Genomic DNA, 23,625 nt, shown 5'->3' on the forward strand with positions numbered 1-23,625 from the left:
TGTGTCAGATGGAGATGGTTTTGCTGTGATTAAGTGATCCTAAAAATGTCCCCCAAATGAGAGCTCAAGCACTTTTCTCCTTTATTGAAATCATCTTGCCAAACAGGTAAATACTCAAATCTACCGGACAAAGGCTTCTAATATCCTGGACAGTGCAGGAGAAATCCTGCTGACTACTTTGGAGATGTTCTTTTTCACAGGCCAGGCAAACCCTGCCCCTTTTATCCTTTATCCACCTGCAGACCAACCTCGGCACAAGTGGACAAGCGTCCAGAGCTTATACCAAGCCCACCAATTGGAGGTGTCACTCCCAAACTTTCAGTTCTACATCTGCAGTTTCTTGACTTATAATCCAAGGTAACTAATTACCTCTATTATAGAATTTTCTACCAGTTAAATAAGAGTGCTCTCATTTCCCTTTTTTTAAAGTTCTTAATAGGTCTCCTCATTGCTGAAGCCACGAACTCCTGACATGAACAAATGTCTTGATTCACTTTGCTCTCATACTTGAACACAAAATGAAATGAAGATGCTACATTATAAAGAGGAACTAAGGGGAATTCTCTGGCAGTCCAATGGTTAGGACTTGGAGCTTTCACTGCAGTGGACCGGGTTCAAAACCCAGTTAGAAAACTAAGATCCTTCAAGCCTTGTGGCATGGCTATAAAAGAAAAGGTACATATGTATAATCTGGTACATATAATTCATGTACAATTAAACTAACATGCTTTCAGATAAAAACTGCATAAAAACATACTTTTCTAAATTCCAGCTAAATGAAGGTTGTGTGAAATATCTCTAATTAGTAATCAGTGGAGTAAGAGACATGTATTTTGTAAACTTTAAAACAGTCTCCAAAAGTTATTTCTACTTCAGCCCCCAAACATAAATTAAGTTCCTATTATATGCTGAGTACTGGGCACATTTCTCAGCTGCAAATGACGAGGCTAAACTGATACAATATAAGAGATACAGCAGGTGAATACGAATATTTTGTGCAGGGCTATGGCATGGAAAATTTTGTAAAGAAGTAAATAAGAAACAGGATCAGACCCTGAAGTAAAGTAATTTTCAGTCTAGCTGATTCTGTTTTATAAATATTTAAAAGTTTTCTATTCCTTTGAGGTCAAATAAGGACACATTCCTGGAATGTTCCATTGTGAAGAGCAGAGGCCCTGGGTCCATCACCTACTGTGCAACCTTTAGCAAGTGACTTGACCTCTCGGAGTTTTCTCAGCTACAAGATGGGCCAAATAATACTACTCTCATAGGATTGTCGTGAGATTGCAGAGAGGTGACATATGAAGAAAGCTGGGGACAATGCCAGGCACATGGTACACTCTCAATAAATATTAGCAAACAGCTAACATTAATACCTACCCAGGTGGCACAGTGGTTAAGAATCTGCCTGCCAATGCAGGAGATGCAGGCTTGATCCCTGGGTCAGGAAGATCCCCAGGGGTAGGAAAGATCCCCAGGGGGTGGGAAATGGCAACCCATTCCAGAATTCTTGCTTGGAAAATTCCATGGACAGAGGAATCTGCCAGGCTACAGTCCAACGGGCCACAAAGAGTCGGACATGACTGAGCACCTGAGCATGGAAGAGCTTGAACAACAGCTCTTTCCAAGGCAGAAGAAAGTCCTCTCAAGAAAAGAGCTGGGGATTTAACAGGTTAAAAGTCCTAGAGAATGGAGCCCTGTATTAAGACTAGTGAGTCAGCACTTTCCTGTTTACTCCCCAGCTGCTCAGAAACACTGATTAACATGCTCAGAGGAAGAGCTCCAAGACAAATTCCAGTGGCAAGGAAAACAACCAACTTCCCTGGCAGACAGGCAGTTCCTTTATTAAAGTCCCATTCTAGGAACAAGCTGGTTATGCGACATTTTGGGTATCAGAGGGCAAGCGGGAAGAAACAGCATGTCTTCACGTGCTAGACCCCAAAGACCCATTCAGCTTTCTCTGGTATAACTGTCTTTGCTTCTCAAAGTGCTGACCAGGCATGGCCCAGGGCAAAGAACATCCAGCCATGTGGACCCACATAGGACAAACCTGTGGCAAAGACCTGCATGGATTACTCAACCTCTGCACGCCTCAGAGAAGAGGCGCTTACACCATGCGGGGGTGTGGCCTCTCATGGCCAAGCTGAGTGAGTGGAAGAACTAGTAGTTTGTCCTGACTTACCTTTGAGAGGTTATCTAAATATTTGAGGGATCTTCTATTTGATTGTTGAAGCAGACTCTTTTTTGGTGGCCCTCTGGTGGCTTATGGGATTTTAGTTCCCTGACCAGGGATTGAACACAGGTCCTTGGCAGTGCAGTCTCTAGCCACTGGACTGCCAGAGAATTCACTGTTGAAGAGTTTTATGTGGCATTTCCAGCTACAGTGCAGCTCCTATCTTGAGACCTCTCTTAGAAGTGTTAAAGAACAATATAGTCACTACCCTATAATTGCTTCCCTGGTAGCTCAGCTGGTAAAGAATCCACCTGCAATGCAGGAGACCCCGGTTTGATTCCTGGGTTGGGAAGATCCCCTGGAGAAGGGAACAGCTACCTACCCCAGTATTCTGGCCTAGAGAATTCCATGGACTCTACAGTCCATGGAATTACAAAGAGTAGGACACAACTGAGTGACTTTCACTTTCTATCATTGACAGTGGCTCTGTATCAATTAATAATTGATATTGGAAAACCATAAGAGAGCTTGAGAAACAAAGAGAATACAAATTTTCAGAAGCATCTGGAATATTCTACTTCCCATTTTGAAGCATTATGTATTGAATAGTTGGTACCTACGGGGGGGAAAAAAGATGGTATTAATATTATTATCCTTTTATAGATGAAAAATTGTATTAAAATATATGTATAAATTGAAAATATGAAGTGGCTTTGGTATCCTATTTATGATCACAAAAGCCTTAATAAATTGCAGTATCTAGCCCCTGAGTTCCTGGGAGACATTTGAAAGTCACAGGAGATCAGACCTATCAGCTCCTTCACAAAGGAGTCATGGACTCTTAAGGTCACTTAACTCTGGACATCAAATCATGGCATTTAGCACTGGGAGACAGCTCAGTAATCATTTAATCAATTATTCAAGGGGGAAAGTCCCTTCTTGGTAAAATAGTAAGTGTTCCTTTCAAAGTTTTTAACCACACGGAAAAACAAGAATTTGAAATAGGCCTAAGAACACAGTTACATAAATCTGAAGCAATAGCAGGGTTGCACCCAGGCCTGGCACAGGGTGCAAGACCATTGCTCAGTCCTGCCTGACTCTTTGTGACCGCATGGACTGTAACCCTACAGGCTTCTCTGTCCAAGGGATTTTCCAGGCAAGAATACTGGAGTGGGTGGCCATTTCCCTCTCCAGGGGACCTTCCTGACCCAGGGATCAAACTTGCGTTGCCTGCATTCCATACATAGGCAAACAGATTCTTTAGTGATTGAGCCACCTGGGAATATTTGAAAGTGTTAGTCGTTCAGTCATGTCTGTCTCTTTGCGACCCAAGGACTGTAGCCCAGCAGGCCCCTCTGTCCATGGAATTCTCCAAATACTGGAGTGGGTAGCCATTCCCTTCTCCAGGGGATCCTCCCTATCCACAGATTGCACTGAAGGCAGATTCCTGTCTGACCACCAGGTAGGAGCTCAATAAACGCTTCCACCTATTTGATTATCAAGAGCCCCATCTGCTGGTCAAACGGAATTCATTTGCAACCCTGCAGATCCTGTTTAGAAAACCCATGTGTCAAGAAAATTAGAAGAGATGAAAAGAATATTGAAGGTGAAAGAGGCTCTGGAGGTCACCTGATCCAATCCATATACTTCACAAATAAAGAAGCTTATTATAATACTGGTGTAGTCTAACTAAAAGAAATGGAGAAAGTCAAATAATTTATTAAAACTATAGTTCATATAAAACATTGACTGTGAGACAATGCGTGTGAAATTTTTTAAGCTAAGAGTATTCCACACACTGAAGATATTTTCTAGTTTAAAGCTGACACCTGTTCTTCTCACAAAAAAAAAGGTAAAAGTTTGGACTTAGAATTAAACTAAAGTGTGAATTGAGGTTTTACCCCTGATGCTTCCTGGTTTAGGTAATTACCTCTCTGGCTTAACAGAGTTCATCCTAAATACTTAAGGTAACAATCCTTCATAATCCTCCTCTATAAGGATGTAAAACCACTTGTCTAAAGCTTAATAGCAGGCACAGAGTCGGAACCCCAGAATTGCTATTATAAATATTGTGAACTAACAATAGCTTCCTATATAGGTCTAATACCAGGATTGTCAGGAGAATTTGGATAATGTATATAAAAACTCTTCAAAATTGAAAATTTACAGTACATCTAAAAGTTACAGTTTTAATTTGGACACTGAGCAATGGTGTTTAAAATGTAACATTTTAATCATCGATTTAACAAGAAATTCTTTAAAAAAGAAAAAAGTGAGGGAAAATTTCCCTGGCTGTCCAGTGGTTAGGACTCCACACTCCCACTGCAAGGGGCATGGGTTCAGTCTCTGGTCAGAGAACTAAGATCCTACAAGCCTTGCTGTATGATCAAAAAGGAAAAGAAAAAAAAAATAGGAACATTTCTTTGATAAACTACATTCTTAAAACACAAGCTTTCATTCGCTATCTGGAAAGATTGGTCTGGCTTCTCTATTTCTCTACACTCCAAAAACTGAACTGAAAAGGTCCTTCTTTGGTTCACCTCTCTCCTCACATTTCATTAGCTGCGACAGAAGCTACAAGAAGCCAGTTGTACTTTCTGCCTGGAAATCTCCCCCTTGGATCAGTGAGTGGGTTCATTAGGTGCCCTTTCTATTTTCCACGTCAACAGCAGGCAGCAGTATTAACAAACCTGCTACCTTCCCTTCAGCCTCCAAGGTCATTTTCTTCACTGTCTTCAAGCCCTTGTCAAACTTCCCTGGAGACGTGTCCCTGCATCTTCTCGACGCCCTTCGAGGTGGCATCCTCCACCTTCTCAACACCCTGGCAGTGTCCATCCATTAGTCAGTCCCAAAGCCAAGGTCGTACCCCCATTCCAGTTATCTATGCTGCATACAAAGCCACCCCAAAACGTGATACCTAAAAGCAACAGCTTATTAACCCTTCTCCAGGTTTTCTAGGCTAGAGAGGGGCGGTTCTCCCAGTCACCTGCAGCTGGGGCTGGCTGTCCACACGGGCTCCCTCCCGGACCAGCAGCTGATGGTGGTGGTCAGCTTGCAGCTCAGCTGGTGCCGACAGCAGCTTCTCCATGTGGCGATGCTTCTCGTGATCTTACCTACTTCCCAACTGCATCCCCAGAGAAGGCATTCTAAAACGGAGACAGGAGGTGCAAGGCCAGTTAAAGACTGCCCAGCACTGGCCCAGGCTCACTTGCACCCCCCTGTTGATTAAAGCAGTCACAGGCTGGCCAAGTAGCATGGGCTGGAGAAACGGACTCCACCCCTGGAGGGGCAGCGGCAAGGTCACCTTTACAAAACAGAGGGTAAGAGTTACTGCTGCAGTCATCTTTGGAATCTACAATCTGCCATTTAACATTAAAACAAACAAAAAACTCTATCAGCCCCAAACAGGTGAGAGCAGAGGGAAAGGAAACATTAAAAAACTGAGACAAACAGAACAAAGCGGGGACACATAGAAAAGTCCAAATATCTAAGAATCACAATTCCTGAAAATGGGCTAAACTCACTCATTAAAAGACAAAGATTGCCAGAGTAAAACACAAATAAATGACACTTCATGATACACAGACACACCTAAGACATAAGAACAAAGAGAGGGTTGAAGGAAAAATGATAGCAAAGTATACAAGACAAATTCTAGTTGCAGAAAGCTGAGTAAGCTACATAAGACTACGGAGACATTGAAACAAAAAAATCATTATCAAATTTGAAGAGGGTTGTTACATAGTGATGAAAACTTCAATTTGCCAGAAAGATAGGACCATCAAATTTTATGAAACTGAAAGTATCTCTTAAATTATGATCACACTGAAAGATGACATACATAATTTTTTTTTTTAACTTTTTGTTTTGCATTGTTGCTGCTGCTGCTGCTGCTAAGTCGCTTCAGTTGTGTCTGACTCTGTGTGACCCCATAGATGGCAGCCCACTAGGCTCCTCTGTCCCTGGGATTCTCCAGGCAAGGGCATTAGGTATAACCAATTAACCAGGTTGTGATGGTTTCAGGTGAACACTGAAGAGACTCAGCTATGCATATTCATGTAACACACAATTTTAAATTATCACTGTTATACAGTAACTCAAAATCAGTCAAGACTAAATAATACATTAAATAGTCATACAAATGTATTTTATAAAGCAAAGAGGTAATGAACCCAAAATTCAGATCACAGGATACCTCTAGAGGGAAGGCAGAAAAATAGCTGGATAAGGATGGAATACAAAGATGGACTCCATGGTATTCATTCCTATATTAGGAATGGGTCCTGAGCACTTTATTCATTTTTTTATGTTTCCCAAATTACACGTCTGTTTCACATATGCCCCTAATATATTACATATTATATAATAAAATGTTAATATGAAAATGACATGAACCAAGCTTTATAGGGGAAACAAAAGAATATAAAGAGATCAAAATTATGATGTCCTTAAATTAATGATCTGAGAGTTTTTCCATAGTCCAGACATTTTTAAAAACACTAAGTTAGAATAGAGGACAAAAAGTATATGATGTTCTAGTAGCAAGTACCAGGGCCTTAGAGCTGGGCATACTTTAGTTCAATTCCAACTGACCCCTGGGAGACAGCACTACCGAGTAGACTGAACTCTTTGTAAGGACTGGAAATAATACGGTTCAAGTACCCAGCACAGTACCTCCCTTCTTGACTCAGCCTGCTGTGTCTTTTCATGACATTAAGACCCAGAGGTTGGGTAGGGTCCTTGATGGGGTTAAATGAGGTCATAGATGTGAGGGCACTTTTAGAAGGTGAAATATGCTGTTATACAAATAGAAAGTGTTATGTGAAGACATGGTTAGATATTAAAATTGTTAGATTATTTCTCATCTCAGTTAAAACAGTATAGCAGTTCTGAGGACTCGGAGTTAAAACCATTCCAACCTATTGTGTTTACACTGCCACCCCCACTCTGCCGTCAAGAGATGACTCTGCTGGCGTCTTCTGAGGTGGGACAATTGCCAACATAAGCATTTAATGGCACGTGTGAAGGTTCATCCTCAACAGGAAGCATCTGAAGAAATGGACTTTATGGAGAGGCCATGCCATCCATTAACCAAAGGCAGCTCCTTGGCCCCCAGTCCTGGGGTGGCACATGAGGCTGCTGCCTAGAACCTATGTCTAGCCTGCAGTAGACAACATAAATCATAAAAAACACCTCGCTACATGAATGTAAAAATAAAAGCCGACATCCCATGCTTCAACTATATTTATCGCACATGTCTGCATGCTCATTTCCACCACTCCCATCCCCAGGGGAGAATGTGTAATCATGCATTAAATAAAACTAGAGTGTGAAGGGAAGAAGAACTAAAGTTCAGACCTAACATTGCTGGAGCCCCAAACACGTTCCAAAGACTGCATTCTCTCATTTAATTCTCAGAACTTCCCTATGAGGTAGGTATTGTTCTCTTCATTTTACTTAGAGGAAAATGAGGCTTTGAGAAACTAAGTAACTTGTCCATCTTAATTGGCAGAGCTGGAATGTGAATGCAAATCTGATTGATCCCAAGTCTGAGCTCCTAATAACTCACGGAACCATCCATCTAGATCCATGGTAACCATTGCCGAAACTCTGATATTAACACGGCTTATAAGAAGAATGGAGCCACCAAAATGGTCCTGTCAGTTTTAGTATGAGCACCCCAAGTGCAGTAGATAATCTTTCAGGGAATTTTTTTAAAATTTTATTTATTTGGCTGCATTGGGTCTTAGATGTGGCACAGGGGATCTTCACTGTAGCATGCAAAATTTCTCATGTGGATCAAGTGCAGGGGCTCAACAGTTGGTGCAGTTCAACTTAGTTGCCCCACAGCGTATGGGATCCCAGTTCCCTGACCAGGGATCAAACCAAGTTCCCTGCATCGGAAGGAGGATTCATAACCACTGGACCCCAGGGGAGTCCCTGGGGGAACTTATTTTTAAAGGAACATAGACAACTATGTGGAAAAGGAATAATCGTAAAGGAATCAGAACCTGTTTCTGAGCCTGAAAAGCTAGAAATGATAAGCTTGAAAAGACTGGATGCTCAGTAGAGGGTTTTACTATTTGAAACACTGCCTGTCACTACATAGTAGATAGATAGGTAGATCTGTTTAGACATAGTCACAAGGACCCGAAGGCCAGTGAAGTAAAGCAAAACAGAATATATCTTTCTAAAAGATAAAAAGATCTGAAGACGGAATGGGTTGCCTCAAGAAGTAGAAAGGGTCCCTTCACTAGCAGGTTCAGCAGAAGTTGGAGAACACGTCATCATGGAAAATGAAATCAGGATTTGAGTTGTCTCACATACTCTGTAACATATTGTATGAACTCAATTCCACAAACTTTGCAACTGGATTTTGGGTAATCTTGCAAAGACAGCTGGACAGGTGGGTGCAACAGAGCTGGGGAATGGGGTAAGGAGGGGTGGTCAGAGGCAGGGGAAGAGGTAGGAGTTTCCATTCAAGGAGGTGTCCTTAAAAAATGATGGAGCCAAGGAAATTTCCTCTAGAGTGGCTGAAGCTGTCAAGTATAATGATCAAGATAGCTTAGCAGCCATGATTCCCTCTACTCTGAACTAGAGTAAGACAGGAGACTAGGTTTGTTTTTGGCTGCGCTGGGTCTTGGTTGTGGCGCATGGGGCTCTGTTGGCACCTCTAGTGCTATATGTTGGTGGTCTGTGGGCTTAGCTGCCTGGAGGAATGTGGGATCTTAGCTTCCCAATCAGGGTTGGAACCCATGTCCCCTACATTGGAAGGTGGATTCTTAACCACTGGACCCCCAGGGAAGTCTCTAGAAGTGACCAGTTTTATAGAGAGGAAAGCATGAAGCAGACCCACAGGATGCATCAGAAGTAAACAGTGGCGTCCTCATAGTCCCATGTTCTCAATCCTGGTATCCTCAACACCCAGCATCCCTGTCCTGAGTATCGTCACACTCCAGCACCTGAATAATTTACCCTCTTTGCTGAAGACAGCTTGAGTGAGTTTCTCTCACTTGCAAGTCATAGTACAAAAAGAAAAACAAGAGATTCGGGAAAAATGTATTTGTACCTTGAAATATTTAGGCAGATGAGTAGTCATTGTTCTAACAACAAAGTAAAGGCTTGTCTCACCACAAGTCTGGGTTTAGGTGCTTCTCTCTTGTGGTCCTGTGGCCAAGAGAATTGGGCCCTTGCTCTATAGTCAGTGGAGAACAAATTCCACATGAACAGAGGTTGTGTTTTTCATATTAATATAACCCTGCATCTGGCATTATGTCTTTTATTAATATAAATAAGTGTGTACTCATTACTACCTTCAGGGACTGATCTGTATCAGAAAACAGTACATAATGAAAAAAACTGGTGTGCTTTGCAGAAGACCTGGGTTCTAGTTAAAGCTCTACAACAATGAATCACCATTTTCTTATTAGCAAAGTGGAGAAATAACCTTTTTCCCAGTGTTACGTTTCAGGAATATACCAGTTACTAAGAACCTAAGTTACTTCACACTTCCCAATTCAAAAAAACATTAACAACAAGCATAGTCCCATCCATCTTCTATATGCAAGTGAATGTCTGTCAGTGCGTCCCACTCTGTGACCCCACAGACTGTAACCTGCCAGGCTCCTCTGTCCATAGGATTCTCCAGGCAAGAACACTGGAGTGGGTTGCTGTGCCCTCCTGCAGATCTTCTGGACCCAGAGATTGAACCCAGGTCTCCTGCATTGCAGGCAGATTCTTCACTGTCTGAGCCATCAAGGAAGCCCCTTATAAGCAAGGTATGCTGGATTTCCTCATTGTAATCCTATAAAGAGGGTATTTTCTTTCTCAATCTGGGGCAAACAGAGATGAGCTGCTCAGACCTCCCTGATGGCTAGCTGCAAGAAGGGGCCAGCTGACAGTCTCCAAGCTTTGTCAGGATTCCCTCACTTTCCACCACAGTAGTCTCAACATGGCACCAGGCCAAAATCCAGAGGCAATGAGTGGTACAAAGGTCCAGCCCTTTCGACCCAACATGTTTCTGACAGGCATTCTTTCCTCTGGAGCTCCCCCTGGGCTGACAGCAATTGTCAGCCGTGTATCACAGGACGGCAGCTTCTCCTGGCAACATCTGCATCTTTTCTTTACCTCTCACTGGAATTATTGCTGTTGTTTAGTCACTAGGTCGTATCTGACTCTTTTGCAACCCCATGGTCTGTAGCCCGCCAGGCTTCCCTGTCCATGGGATTTCCCAGGTACCAACACTAGGCTAAGTTGCCATTTCCTCCTCCAGGGGATCTTCCCCACCGAGGAATCGAACCTGAGTCTCCTGCATTGGCAGGCAGGCTGTTTACCGCTGAGCCACTACGGAATCCCTTCATTGGAGTTACTCTCCACTAAACCATTTTGCCCTTCTAATTCCATTGTAGCATACACCTTCTAGAGAATTCTGTAATAAAATCAAAGACTAGTTTGTTTCCGATCTAGGCCATTAATTTACTCTATCTCATTTATTTAACCTCTGCTGACATTAATACTGCTTGGCAGGCTTTTTATCAGGCTGTTAACATTTTGGCAGTGTCCCCAAAAGCAAGAGTCTAGTACAAGGCACAACTTTTCCCTTCACATAAAACACTGCAATTTTACCAGCAGAATTATTTAAATACATTTCACTGTGTTTAGTCAAGATACTTTACTATAAAAACAAAAGCCAAACCTTAAAAGCCGACATAGAAACACACCGCAAACCTTAACAGCACCACCTGGTGGTGCTTAACGGGAACTTTTCACTGTTCAATCTCAGGCAAAGACATATGGAAATCATAAAACCTTTTCGTCACCTTGTCCATCTAGTTTAATTAAGGTTTTAAAATAAGGCTAAAAAAGAGAAAATATAAGTTAAATCAAGCCTTTAAAGTTGGTGAACACACACAGGTCTTGTTCTCCTTTTTCAGAGCTTTGGAGTATGGTAACCAGCTCTCCCACCTCTCATCACTATAGTAGACTGTTCTTCCGTTGTTTTTTGTTGGTCGTTATTTATCAGTATCTGAAATTCTATAAACATTTTTAAATCTTTCAATAATTTGGCTTCCTTACAAGAACATAAGCTCTGTGCTCCCTGGCACACATAGGTTCTCAAAACTTTCTGGATAAATAAATATCTTTTTAATGAACAGCTACATTTAGATCAGCCCTAGAAGGGAAAAAATCCAACTGAGTAGAAATTTTACTGTAAAGTTAAAGATCTTAGGGTAAGAATTGAGACCCCAGAGAAGTGTTCTCCCAACCTCCATGACAACCACAAGTCTGTTCCCTACAGGCTGCCCAGGTGGTACAGTGGTAAAGAATCTGCCTGCCAACGCAGGAAACACAAGGGATGCAGGCTGGATCCCTGGGTTAGGATGATCCCTGGAGGAGGAAATGGCAACCCACTCCAGCATTCTTGCCTAGAAAATCCCAAGGACAGAGGAGCCTGGCAGGTTAGTCCATGGAGTCACAAAGAGTCAGACACAACTAAGCAACCGAGCATGCAGGCTCAGCGCGCTGGGGGGAACCGAAAGCCCTGGCTAGAAGAAATTAGGGGGAGACCAGACTGGTCTACAGATGTTTTTATGTGCTCAAAATTGTATGAATTACTGGAAGTGAATGCCTGAAGGGAACTTCATCTAACACAATCAGATTTAAAACAGACAGGACTTCGTAGCCCGTGCTTGAATATTCATAGGGATATGGAGCTGACGCCTCATAAGGCATCCTGCCACCTATACCTGGGGACGTCAAGCTACCAACAGTAGCTTGACAGTTACAGGATGGGAGTGGATTAATCACAGACTGAAGATTAATACCATCAGTCAATGAAAAAAAAACAAAAAGTTAATTATAAAAACTATTTATTTCTGCTCCTCTCATACATCATTGTTCCTGAAACAGTCTTCCACACATATCTGAAATGATGTACTGTCACACACTCTGTTCAAAGGCAAAGCACCACTGGTCAAGCTGATCAGCTGTCCAGAGTTCTCAGCTTATGGGATCACGCATCCTGATTTTACATTAATTTCTGAAGGTCAGAAAAGTCACCTCCAAAAAATGTTAAGGGATTTGTAAAAAATAATCACTTTATTCAATATTATAGCTATAGAAATGAAGTACATTTTAAGAAATGAAAAAAACAAAACAAAACAAAAATGAAAATGTCACTTAACATCATTGGTACATCAGTGAAGGCCAGCAGGAAAAAATACTGATAAGCTTGTCTCTGACACCAAGAAGGCATTCTAGTCCATGCTTCAATATGCTTCCTATGTTTTCAGTAGATGTTTCTTTTCTGCTGCTTTTCATCCTTCTCTGTATTTCGTATCTGAGGACTGGTACAGCCTTTAAAATTTCATTAACAGAAGCAAATTCAGTACCTGCTGATTTCTTCTCAAAAGGCACTCTAACCCATCAGATAGCCCCTGTAAAACATAAAATTTATAAACACAAAGAGTGAAAAGGAAGCAACATTTCAAAGTGTCCCAAATTTTATGATGAATCAAAGGACAATCTGAAAATATAAATGTGTGATTCCTCGTTATGGTTCTTATTTCATATCTTGCCCCCTCAATAAATAAACACCTTACTGGGCCTTGGTTCCATTATCCTTCCCCTTCAAAGGACAAATTTATAAACCAATATGCTAAATGACGCCAGATGAGAAAAGAAAGAAAAGCAAATGTTATGTAAAAGTTAAAGCTAAGAGTTAGAATCAATTTCCTTTGGACTCTCACAATTCCAACAAAAGTCACAAAGCTTTTCATAGAAAGCAGCTCATTTTGATATCCTAAAAAGCCTACTATTACCAAAGGAAAAGATGGAGGGCCCAGAAGCTGTTCATGCCTGGGAAGGGAGCCCTCGCACCCTGCGCCTCTTTCTTTAGGAAACGTCCTGACGGTGGCAGGGGTGTTAGCTATCGCTGTTGAGCAAGTCAAACTTCACAATGTTCAAACAGGAGATCCTTTTACTAAATGCACAAGGCAGGCCCTGAAATTCCCGTTAAAGTCAGGTATTAAAAGTCTGCTTTATAAAGTTCCAAACTTTTTCTTTTGCAATAAATTCTTGCAACCTATTAGGATCAAGAGAGAAATAGAAAAGCTGTGTAAAACTATCCATATTAAGAAAGGGTTGAAAACATCCTGTCCTCATTGATGCCTTTAGAACTTCTCTGCTTTTGACCCTGCTTCTAACATGAGTAGATAAGCTTGGGCAAACCTCAGTTTTCTCATCTGTAAAATGGAGTTACATCAGAGAATTTTAAGGATTATATAAGAGAATCTACCAATATAGTAACTGCTATTCACAGCAGTAAGCACTTGACAAACATTAGCTATTATTAGTTCAGAGTCTCAAGTTTCTTCCTCTCTAAGGTGGCGCCATGGGGTTGATACCTCACATCATGCCTGACACAGCGCAGACACTCAGGAATGTGATTTTCCTCCTTCCAGTTCCTAGACCCACCTGACTCCCTACAGGTCCTGGGTCTATGTGCAGCCTAACTGATCTCTTTAGAACTTCATTTATCCCCTTCCTTCTGCTCTACCAGCCTGGCAGATCCACACTCTGAGCACAGAGATACAGAACTTTAATCTCACAACCCTGAGACAATCCAGGTTGAATAAAAAATAAAAAGGCTCTTAACCTATATATTGATTTTGAAGATCTCCACATAAATTTGCTAAGGTAATGCCTGGTACTTCACAAAAAGCATACTTTAAGACCTAAGCTTCCCAAGTACTTAATCTAAAAGAGAACTGATACGTGTACGTATATAACCGAATCACTTTGTTGTACTCCTAAAATTAACACAACACTGTAAACCAACCATACTCCATTATAAAAAAAAAAAAGATTAAACCTACAATAAAATAAAATCTCTGTCAGATAATTCTTAACAACAATAACAAAAAAACACCTAAGCTTCACAGGAAATAAAAGGTTCAAGAAGATTCTAAGAAAAGTGTCCACCAGTGTCGGCACCAAGGGAAGCTGCTCAATAGCTAGCTCACGTTATGAAATAAAAGAACCGAGGAGACTTTAGGGACAGCTGTTGGTCATCTGCATGTGTTGATATGCAAACATATACTTTTGGACATTTATCTCTTGATACAGTTATATGCTGTGGTATTCTTCCTTGTAATTAGTGTGTGACGTATGCTTCTGCATCAAATAAAGCCATGTTTTAATGTTTAAAACTATGTCAGTAGGAAAGACATCAGGTCTTTTAAAAAGCATAGATCAGAAAAGATAAAGCAGGTTGTACCATTTCACTGCTATTGTTTTCTCAAGGTACCTCTTGTTAAGGATATCAGATTCTTGGCGAAAGTGAGGTGAGTACCACCCTGCAAGTTATCTTACGGCATAGCCATCTTTTATCTCAGATGCTGGTAACTTACCCGATGTGAAAAAATTCCTGGTTACTGGGGTTTTTTACTGTTCTGTTGTTGCTATCTCATTTATTACATATCTAACTACTTATATACGTTGGGACATCAAAGAGAATCTATACCCAAGAAAACAAATTCCTTCCTTGTTGGTGGTAGTAACCACACCCCTCAGGAGGAATCTGCAGGCCCACAGACCTGGTTCATCATCTCTCTGGGGCCTGAAAATATGCCAAAAATGCAATAGTGTTGCTTCCCTTTATTTTCTAAAACTGTCCATTGTTTCTCCCCACTCCACACTCAAGGTACCAGGCATTAGGAGCTGTAGATGAGAAACCATATCAGAGAGTGGACCATAAAGTCCTTCCTCTTAAAAATTGAAACCTTAGATCTGGCTGCTTGATAAGTTATAGAAATCAGCAACTTTTTGTTTAGACTATTGTTCTGTTTTGACTATATCTATCTATACCTGAAACCCAGAGAGTATACTCCTGTTTCTTATTTCCTGTTATTAGATCTTAGTCAACTATCTTGGAAACTGGCCTACAGAATGCAGAAGACAAATGTTTACATAAATAATTACAAAAGTAAGAGGAAAGCAATCCAGAGAATTAAACAATTTTCAAATTTTTTTTCTAAGCCAGAGATAGCTCAGCTCTGTTATCCTATCCTGCCCCGGCAGTGAAAGCACCAGGTCCTAACCACTGGACCGCCAAGGAATTCCCAAACCAACTTACTTTTGTTCCAAAGATAACGTAAACTTTATGAATGAGTCTAAATAATGTAATATATATATGAAAGTCTCCTTTTCTGTCCAAGGCTTAATAGATTTTCCTCCTAGCAATATTCAGAAAGCAGCAGCAATTAATGGCTTGAAAATACTCTCTATTATTATTACTACTACAATGAGAATTCCTTTGTATGCTACAGATTAAACAAAAAGCACTTTTAGAGAAAAGTCTCCATCAGTGGGCACTGGTGCTACAGCAAAATAACTTTCTCATGAACATACATGGAAATAATAGGAAGATCTATTTGTTTCCATTTTGCTACTAACTGACCTTAAGCAAGTCACACATTTCTTTGGTTCTCAAAATGTTCATCTATTTTAATGAGGGTTAAATTAAATCTCCTATGATTTCAGGTGATCCAGATAATTATTTTACCAGTTTGCAAGTTAAGATATTGATTATACAAAGCACTGAATAACTTACGGCAGTTTCATTCTCATGAATACTCTAGCCATGAAAAAACTCAACAGGACACACACGAATCCAATGAATAGAAGAAGAAACCTATTGAGTTTGGGGATGTTTGGTGCATTGGATCGGTCCAGGATTATAAAACCTAAACCTCCCATTGTAAACAGGAAGCTGGATGCAAGTCCTTCCATAATATACTGTCCATTTACTCTGAAAAAGAAAACAGCAAAACAGTCAATGAAAATTTCCAGAAAAATAAAAAGCTTTTTCCTCAGATTGAAATTCCTATTTCTGCTAAAACGTTTTTGTGCTTATTTTTTATTCTTAAGTATTTTACCATATTTCTGGCTATTCATTCCAATAAATATTTATTGAGAGCCTATTATGTATCAAGTACTGTTCTAGGTTCTGGAAATACAACAATGAATAAAACAAGAGAAAAATCTTTCGTCTTCATGGAGTTTATGCTCAAAAAAAACTTTAAAACTCAACTAACACAACTGTCTATGTAAAATCAATATGCACATTTTAATTATTAGCTTAAAAAGTCAACTACTATAGGTACATGAACCTTTTACTCAGAACTTTAGTTTTGCTTTTAAAAGTTATGCTATTTAAATGTCTACTATCAATTTCAAATTTTGAACTGGTTAGAAATGTCTCTTGAGTTTTATAGTAATTAACAAACCTCTTATTTCAAAGGGAAACTTTTAAAAGCAAGTTTTCTTAATTAAGGCTTCGTGACCTCCACAAAGATTTCCAGTAACCTATAAACTCTTAAGTTTCTGTATATATGGGCATATGATTTTTCTAGTGATGCATGTGCATGCTCAGTTGTGTCCAACTCTTTGCGACCCCATGGACTGTGGCCTGCCAAGCTCCTCTGTCCACAGAATTTTCCAGGCAAGCGTACTGGAGTGTATTGCCATGTCCTTCTCCAGGGGATCTTCCTGACCCAGGGATTGAACCTGAGTCTCCTGCATCTCCTGCACTGACAGGCAGATTCTGTACAACTGCGCCACCTGGGAAGCCTCTTTCTAGGGATGAAGAGCTTTCAAATTCTCAAGAGTTCACGGACCCCTAAAAGGCAAATTTCTCTGTTAAAGATAGGATTTATACAAAGGCACATGTAAAGGAAGTATATGCATGTATGTGTGTAGTATGTGTATATATACATTTATTTGCTAAACTAATTGCTTTAACTGAAAACAACACATGCAGCAGTTTCAAAATTCAAATTCAAACATCAACCCTGTGAAAAGTCTCCCTACCAGCAGGATCTTCAGCCACCCAGATCCCCCCTCCTCGCAGAGAATCACAGTAATCTTTCCAGGAATATTCTCTGCATAGAATACCATTCATGTAACTGTAAATACAAATATGGGGCTTCCCTGGTGGCTCAATGGTAAAGTATCTGCCTGCCAATGCAGGAGATGCCAGTTCATTCCCCGGGTGGGGAAGATCCCCTGGAGGAGGAAGTGGCAACCTGCTCCAGTATTCTTGCCTGGAGAATCCCATGGACAGAGGAGCCTGGCGGGCTACAGTCCATGGGGTCGCTAAGAGTTGGACACCACTGAGAGTGAGCGCACACACACACACACAAATACAAGTGAAGAGCTATCTTTAGGTAGACAGCTACCAAGTGGACTTTATAAGGCAATACAACAAACACTGTTCAAGGGAAATAAACAACAGGGACTCTCAAGTCTCAAATATTATTTTTCTTATTTAACAGTATAGGGTCTTCCCTAGTAGCTCAGCTCAGCTGATAAAGAATCCACCTGCGATGCAGGAGACCCCAGTTCGATTCGTGGGTCGGGAAGATCCACTGGAGAAGGGACAGGCTCCCCACTCCAGTATTCTTGGGCTTCCCTGGTGGCTCAGCTGGTGAAGAATCCGCCTGCAATCTGGGAAACCTGGGTTCAATCCCTGGGTTGGGAAGATCCCCTGGAGAAGGGAATGGCAACCCACTCCAGTTTTCTGGCCTGGAGAATTCCATGGACCATACAGTCACAAAGAGTCGGACACGACCGAGTGACTTTCACTTCACTCCACAACAAACACTGCTGAGGAGAAATAAACAACAGGACCTCCCAAGTCTCAAATACTATTTTTCTTATTTAGCAGTATAATCCACTGGTCCAATTTTTCTTTTTTTTGACGGTGCTGGGTCTTCACTGCTGTTTGAGGGCTTTTCTCCCCTAGTTGGAGCGACTGGGGGCTACTCTCTTGCGGCGGAGCCTGGGCTCTAGGCGCAGGGGCTTCACCAGATGCAAGGGCTCTCGAGTGCAGAGAGCATGGGTTTAGTTGCTCTGCAGCATGTGAGATCTTCCCTGACCAGGGATCGAACTGCATTGAAAGGCAGATTCTTAACCACTGGACCACCAGCAAAGCCCCACACATTTTTCCTTAAATGGCCAAACAGTATATCTTAGGCTTGTCAGCCAGATAATTTGTGTCACACCACAGTAGCTTGAAAGCAGCCATAGATAGTACAGAAGTAAATGGTTGTACCTAACTCCAATAAAGCTTTATTTACAAATAAATACGTTCCAGTTTACTGACCCCAGAACAGCCTATAAATAAACATATTTTAAACTGATATCCTCCTTTAAATAAGGGATTATGTCCACCACTGTGAACTATTTCCTGATAAACGGATAATATACTTTTATTCTTGTTCTTGTCCACTTCCTACAATCTCTAAATTTAGCATTTTAAAACAACTATTGTCAAAATACAAATTGACCCAATAGGTTGTGCCATAATTTTAAATACGCAGGCATGCCCCAGCAATCTTCTTTCCCACCATCAAATCATTCAAAATGGTATCTTTTACCTGTAGGCTAAGAAAGCGACTGGTCTCTGATGGCCGTGTTCATCAGTCACGGAGCCGACACTTGGAGGCTCAACAATAACATCATAAATTATTCCTAAATGAAAGATAACAACATAGATTAGACTGGATTTCTAATTTATTTAGTTTTTATCTATTTCTAAAGTGAAAGTGTTAGTTGCTCAGGTGCATCCGCTTCTTTGTGACCCTATGGACTGTAGCTTGCCAGGTTCCTCTGTCCATGGAATAACTCCAGGTAAGAATACTGGGGTGGTTAGCCACTTCTTTCTCCAGGGGATCATCCTGACCCAGAGTCAAACTGGGTCTCCTGCATTACAGGAAGAATCTTTACCATCTGAGTCAACAGGGAAGCCCATCTGTCTCTAGAGGTTCATTTAAATAATATTTCCTTTTGGGGCTTCCCAGGTGGTGCTAGTGGTAAAGAATCTGCCTGCTGAAGCAGGAGATGCAGGTTCAATCCCTGGGTAAGGAAGATCCCCTGGAAAAGGAAATGGCAACCCACTCCAGTATTCCTGCATGGACAATCCCATGGACAGAGGAGCTTGGCGGGCTACAGTCAATGGGAGTCACAAAGAGCTGGATACCACTGAGCGACTGAGCAGAGAAATCTTAGAGCCTGAGTGTTAGAGAAGATTGGGAGCCCATTCATAGAAAGATACTGAAGTTAAAGGAAGTATCTGTCTACAAAGATGCATTTATATTCAAACAGAACTGTTCTAATGTATTATTACAGTGAAATGAGGCCCAGCTTATCTCCTACACTTCAGATAAACCATTCAGAAATTCAACTCAGTGTTTTTAGAAAGACTTGTAAATCAGAATTATCTCCAAAAAGAGGTATTTTATGACAGAATTCATTCAGTAACTGTTTCCAAACTCAAGAATGACTCCACAATAAAGGAGATTTAACATTAAAGGCTATTTCTAATTCAAGAAAAATGTTACACATATGCTTGGATATGTTTCTATAATTAAGAGTTAACTAGAGAATTATTCTTGCTTAAAAGTAAAATGAGACATTTTAAAATCATATCATTAGGCAGACTGGCAATATTGGAGACACATGATCATTAATGTTAATATCTTTCATTATGTCTTAATGACCACTTATGTTAATGCCCATCAACACTGCTTTCCAAATCTCCCACTGTCAACATCTACTCTTTTATCTTCTCCACTGTTTTCCACCATCCTCATTTTTAGCTTTTTTTTAAGCATAGCAAGACTGTCTCCCTCACCTCTGATAACAAAACCACCATTTAGGAATTCCCTAATGCTACCTCACCATCAAATCCACAAACTGGAACCAGCTTCCATCCTCACCTCCTTCCCTCCAGCTACACCAGAGGAAGAGTCCCTCCTCCTATCACCATGGGATCCCCTTTGCAATCATCAGGACTCCACACCCTTAACATCTCAAAGACTGTTCCTTTGGCTAGCTCCTCTCTTTCCTGCATTATCAACCTCCTGTTCCCTACATCAACCTTTCCCTGACACCAGATCCTCCTAGTTAACATTCTCTTTCTATGCTTCCTTTTAGAAAAGGAGCCAGGCTTCTTTCTGGAAAAGAAAAAGAATTTGCTAAACTTGCTGTCTCCACTTTCTCACTTACCCTTCATTCTTTAACTCACTCCAATCTGACTTCTGCCACCACTGATATTACTCTTGCTAAGGTGGGCAATGACCTTGCTGTGGTCAAATTCAAAGGACATTTTCAGTTCTCATCTTAGAAGGCTTCCTAGTAGCACTCCATCCAGTTTACTAAATCCATTTTCTTGGGGGGTGGGAGGGATGGCTTCTTATGGCTTTTGTGACACTCCTGTCCGTGTTTTTCTTGCTCTCTCTCCAGCTGAGCCTCCTCTTCTATAAAACCACTAAACATTCAGAGTTCCCTAGGGCTTGATCCACTATTCTCTTCTTTTTCTACATTCTTTTCCCAACTGAACTAATCCCCTCACATGGCTTTTCTATGCTAATGATCCTCAATGTGCCAACACCTATCAAATGTTAGCACCATTAAAATTAGATGTAAGCAAGGAGATCCAACCAGTCCATCCTAAAGAAAATCAGTCCATCCTAAAGAAAATCAGTCCTGAATATTCACTGGAAGACTGATGCTGAAGCTGAAACTTCAATACTCTGGCCATCTGATGTGAAGAACTGACTCATGTGAAAAGACCCCGACACTGGGTATGACTGAAGGCGGGAGGAGAAGGGGACGACAGAGGATGGGATGGTTGGATGCCATCAGCGACTCAAAGGACTTGAGTCTGAGCAAACTCCAGGAACTGGTGATGACAAGGGAAGCCTGGCATACTGCAGTCCATGGGTTGCAAAGACAGACACAACTGAGCGACTGAACTGAAGCTCCTTAAGGACAGAAATTCTGTCTCTGTTCTTCAATATCTGGCTTATAGGAGGAGTTCCAAAAACATCTATTATTGACTAACTTCAATACAAACCTCTTTTCCCACTTCCTATCTGCATACTTGACATTTTCAACTAATTATAGTTGGTTCTGTCCAACTATTATATATCCCAAAGTGACCTCAGGGTTCACCATTCCCCACCAAAAAAAACCAGTTTATTTCTTTAGTCTTCTCAGAAAATGACACTTCCGCCTACTCAGTGCTTCATGCCATTCTCCCCCTACATCCAATCAATCATCACCAAGATTCTGCTTCCAAGATATCTTTCATTGTATCTTCCTCCATCTCTGCTGCCACCATCCTAAGTCAACTGTAAAACCCACCTAATTGGTCTCTTCGTCCATATTCGTTCAAACTTTTCCCTCTGCCCAGATACCCTTTCCCCCAATCTATCAGATTTTGGCTAACATGTCATTTTCTCAGGGACTCCAATGTAAATGATGTTCCTAACTCTGATTATTTTTCAAAACCTTTTTTTCTTTTCCTTCAAGGCACTTGTGGCAATCTGCAATGGAAAAAATGTTATGGAGAAAAATTGACACGACATTTAATGTGTCTCAACCAATGGCATTATAAGCATCAGGAAGGCAGGGCCCTTATCTGTTATATTCATTGCTCTCTCCAGTACTTAACACCTAGAACTTAATAGGGACTCAGTACCTTATTTGCTGACTCTTTCTCAGCAATAAATATCGTTTATTTATAAAGGTACACTCAGTATTCAGGTGATTCCTTTCCAGTGGCAAAACCAACTCCCATATGAGACAGCTCATGGCCTTGGCCACTAAAAAGGGTCCTCTCACTTCCTCCAGAAGTTAGGGCAAAGAATCTCCCCATTATAAAAATCGACAGGGAAAAAGGGGCCAGAATGAAAACTGTGAGGTTTCCAGTAAAGGCCCTGGCTCCAAGGGAGTTAAGGGTTACAGGGAAGATTTTTAGCAGATGAAGGGTTTTTTTTTAAAAGCAACATGCATTTTAAATTTTGTTTATTCAGTCCAGCCCCTATTAATGTGCTGAGCAAATGTTAATGCTAATGTTATGCTAGGACAGTATCTTAGCAACATAAAAAGTATTTTAAATGTAACTTATTTTGAACATAAATTAACTGTCATTATCCTAGAATTGGAAGGAAGGTAAACCTAAAAGTTCATGCTAGAACTAATCCTGAATTTCAGATACTTCCCTCTTCAGTGCCAATTATTCTCACAAAACGGCTTATGAAAATGACGATGTCTCCGACTATTCCCTTAAAAATAGAGTCATCTGCTCTCGCTGTCCCTAATCTGTACAGTTTTAATTTTATCATTTCCAAATTAAGTTCCCCACTTCCCAAAATCCAAAAGTGCAGTAGCACAGTGCTGAGTAAATCATGGAAATGCTGAAGGGGTGGTGGCTATGAAAAGACTGCAGCCGGATTGCCAACTCACCACTATATAAAGCGACGCCCCTTTTGTAAAGAATAGGATAAGATGATAATGCAGAAGTGTTCAAAAGTAATGCTATTCCCCTTATTCTTTAAATTATCCACTTCTGCGCTCTCAAATACGACAGCTTCTGAAGATTTATCGCCAACCTCAAGCATTTATCAAAACCGTGGTTTCGGAAGATTCCATTCATATGTTTTGCTGACTGAGGAGAGAGCGACACGAAGCCTTAGGTTTGAGCTAACAAATCCAAAGACTGTTAAGTTCTACAAAAGTTCCAGGGACCACAGACAAAGAGAAGGTGGAAGTCCCACACCCTCCTGATCAACAGTGGATATAGAATGGGCCAGAACAGATTATCCCAGGGCCTTTGTTAAGTAACTCATGGCATACAATAAAACAGCAACAATCTGGGCTTGAAAAATACACTATTCAAATCGGATCATTTGGCTAAGAGGCCAGGAAAGTCAAGGCAATGGGATAGGGAACACGAGACCTCTCAAGATAGAAGACCGGGCGTGAGGGTAAAGAAACCTTTGGGCGGTGAACACTTAGGACCCCAGAATTTCCCTCCACCCTCCGAAATGGTTGAGAGCAGAGCGATGCTTTCCCTGGCTGAAAGTCAGGGAACTGACGCGCCCCCAGGGCGGGCCGGCTCTCCGCGCCTCTCGGGCCCCAGGCAGGCCGAGTTACCTCCGGTGATGAGGAAGTAAGACACCACCACCAGAGCGTACACCGTCATGGCCGACGGCATGTGCACCCAGGGCGGCTTCTTCAGCTTCAGGTTCGGGCATTCGAGCACTAAGAACGGGACTCGGTACAAACTCTCCATGTTGGCGGCGGCAGGGGAAGCTGTCGGCCTCCAGCCCACGCGCCACCCGGAAACAGGCCCGCCCTCCCTCTCCGCGGCGCGTGCGCAGGGAAGCGATCGGCAGGTCCGTAACGCTCAGAGGCAGTGTTTACACCCCCAGAAGAAAAGAAGGGACTATAAAAAAGGATAAGTGACGTGACACAAAACTCTGTATTATAGAATCTTGTGAAGCAGAAATTTGAATAAGAAGTTCAGTTATTGCCAGTGAATAAACAGGTGATTTGTTTACCTTCAAGGACCTGCAGGTCTTCAGACGTGGCCAAGCCGGAGA

At 41.4% G+C, this 23,625-nt stretch overlaps 1 protein-coding gene across 1 annotated transcript; it reads right to left on the bottom strand.

Annotated features, from left to right (window-relative positions):
• Positions 1-12,244: 12,244 nt before the first annotated feature.
• On the bottom strand, positions 12,245-23,377 carry OSTC (oligosaccharyltransferase complex non-catalytic subunit). The gene is made up of 4 exons (XM_043871260.1): positions 23,177-23,377; positions 18,613-18,706; positions 15,786-15,983; positions 12,245-12,609 (listed from the first exon to the last, which is right to left on the bottom strand). The coding sequence occupies exons 1-4, from the start codon at positions 23,313-23,315 to the stop codon at positions 12,591-12,593; spliced, it is 450 nt and encodes a 149-aa protein (XP_043727195.1). The 5' UTR covers positions 23,316-23,377; the 3' UTR covers positions 12,245-12,590.
• Positions 23,378-23,625: the final 248 nt, after the last annotated feature.

The sequence above is a fragment of the Cervus elaphus genome, chromosome 17 (assembly GCF_910594005.1).
Source record: "Cervus elaphus chromosome 17, mCerEla1.1, whole genome shotgun sequence".
In the NCBI taxonomy this organism is placed as follows: Eukaryota; Metazoa; Chordata; class Mammalia; order Artiodactyla; family Cervidae; genus Cervus; species Cervus elaphus.

Excerpts from the sequence above, each read along its gene's own strand:
- OSTC (XM_043871260.1), bottom strand. The coding sequence starts at position 23,315 with ATGGAGAGTTTGTACCGAGTCCCGTTCTTAGTGCTCGAATGCCCGAAC. Across the intron at positions 18,707-23,176 it reads TTACTTCCTCATCACCGGAG|GAATAATTTATGATGTTATT; the intron begins GTAACTCGGCCT and ends TCTTTCATTTAG. Across the intron at positions 15,984-18,612 it reads GTCGCTTTCTTAGCCTACAG|AGTAAATGGACAGTATATTA; the intron begins GTAAAAGATACC and ends TTTCTTTTTCAG.